Source organism: Myotis brandtii, unplaced genomic scaffold (genome assembly GCF_000412655.1).
Source record: "Myotis brandtii unplaced genomic scaffold, ASM41265v1 scaffold619, whole genome shotgun sequence".
NCBI classification, from domain to species: Eukaryota; Metazoa; Chordata; class Mammalia; order Chiroptera; family Vespertilionidae; genus Myotis; species Myotis brandtii.
Window position 1 is genome coordinate 169,215 of NW_005370361.1, and position 1,999 is coordinate 171,213.

The 1,999-nt window shown below is 53.8% G+C and overlaps 1 protein-coding gene across 1 annotated transcript in view; it reads left to right on the top strand.

Annotated features, from left to right (window-relative positions):
• Positions 1–1,999, top strand: part of TMC4 (transmembrane channel-like 4) — a 29,353-nt gene that overhangs the window by 22,104 nt on the left and 5,250 nt on the right. The window contains exons 10-11 of the mRNA XM_014528101.1: positions 854–999; positions 1,590–1,689. Coding sequence (XP_014383587.1) covers positions 854–999; positions 1,590–1,689 — 246 coding nt within the window. The remainder of the gene's footprint in view (positions 1–853; positions 1,000–1,589; positions 1,690–1,999) is intronic.

Genomic DNA, 1,999 nt, shown 5'->3' on the forward strand with positions numbered 1-1,999 from the left:
GAGAAACATCAATGATGAGAGAGAACCATGGATCGGCTGCCTCTTGCACGTCCCACACCGGGGATCGAGCCTACAGCCCGGACATGTGCCCTGACTGGGAATCGAACAATGACCTCCTGGCTCATAGGTCAAGGCTCAACCACTGAGCTATGCCAGCTGGGCTCTCCGTTTCTTTTTTAAAGTTGATTTTTAGAGAGAGAGAGGAAGGGAGAGGGAGAGAGAGAGCAACGTCGATGTGAGATGGAGAGATTGATCGAATGCCTCCTGCACACCCCTTTCTTGGGGATTAGCCCAAATCCCGGGCATGTGCCCTGACCAGGAATCAAACGGGAAGTCTTTTGGTGCACGGACGCCGCCCAACCAACTGAGCCACACCGGCCAGGGCGTTCTCTGTTCCTTTCTGTGTTTTTGTTTTGTTTTGTTTTGCATGTTTACTTTATGATGAAATTTGCCTGCAGGAAACATGATGGACAGACTCAGAGAGTTTCCCTATAGTGAGAGCCCCAGGGAACCCCGCCCATGGGGAGAGGCATTGCAGCCCCTGAAGCACCCCGCGTGCCCCTCCCCTGGCCGCCCCCCCTCTCTCCAGGAGAATGCCTTTCCCAGCACACGTGACCAGCTGGCCGCGGGGTCTGCCTCCCTGAAGGGCAGGGTCCCCGCTCACTCTGGGACTGTGTGAATAGAGGCCCGCAGTCTTGGGGTTCTGTCGGCTGCCTGTTTCTTTTATTGCTGTGGGGTCCGTGTTAGGAGCCACCACAGCGCACTGTCGGGGCGTCTCCGCCTCGGGTGGGTGGTTTCTATCGGGGGCAGCCAGGCCCTTTCCTTTTCTGTCTCTGACCCTGTTTCTTTCCAGGCAGCGCCACGCCAGGGACCAAATGGCTCAGGGGTCCGGGTCCAGGGTGGCCAACTGGGCCCTGCGGCTTCGGAGGTCCAAGGAGAAGATGCGAGAAGGCTTGCACACCCTGGAGCCCTGGGGGTGGACTCTGAAGAGGATCGGGGGTGCGCTGGGCTGGGGTCCTGGGTCCGAGGGGGGAGGGGCTGGGGCTGGGCTCCTGGGTCTGAGGGAGGAGGGGCTGGAGTCTCGTTCTGGGATCCCTCTCTCTCTCTCTGTTTGAGTTGAAATCCATGTTTAAAATGCTTCGTAAGTGCTCAGGGCCAGGGATGAAGATGGAAGCCCACCCCTTCCCCCTGTGGCTAGTGGGGTCGGTGCTATTAACAAGGAAGCAAATGAATCACAGCTTTTCTGGAAGGGAGAAGTGCTGAATGGAAAACCAATGGTGGTCGTTTGTTTCATTCATTCATTCATTCCTGCAACAAATACTGAGCAGCTGCTGTGTGCCATGCGCTGTTCTAGGCAGTTGGCAAAACAGACCATAGAACAAACCAACGGCCCTAGCCGGTTCGGCTCAGTGGATGGAGGGTCAGTCCGGGGACTGAAGGGTCCCTGGTTCGATTCAGATCAAGGGCACATACCGTGGTTGCAGGCTACCTCCCCGGCCCTTGTCAGAGGCAACCAATCGATGTGTCTCTCTCACATCGAGGTTAATCCCGACTCAGCAAGGACCCGGGCCTCCTGCCGCCCCCTGTAGGCCAGTTTGGCGCGGGTACCGAGTCCTACTTCTTGCTGCTGCGCTTCCTGCTGTTTCTCAACGTGCTGGCCTCGGTGCTGAAGGTCTGCATGACTCTGCTGCCCAAATCATTGGAAAAATATCCTCGGGGGAGCATTAACAATAACAACAACAAAATAATAAAGTTACTCTTTAAAAAAAATAACAAACCAAAAGCAGTAATACATAGAAAACAGATGGGATGGGATGAAAGAGGAGAGATCAGCTCGTTTGTTGTTTTATTTTTGATTAAAAAAGAGTAAAGACCAGGTAGGAAACATTTTCATCTTTTTTAAAAAATATTTTTTATTGATTTCAGAGAGGAAGGGAGAAGGAGAGAGGGATAGAAGCATCAATGATGAGAGAGAATCATTGATCGGCTGCCTCCTGCA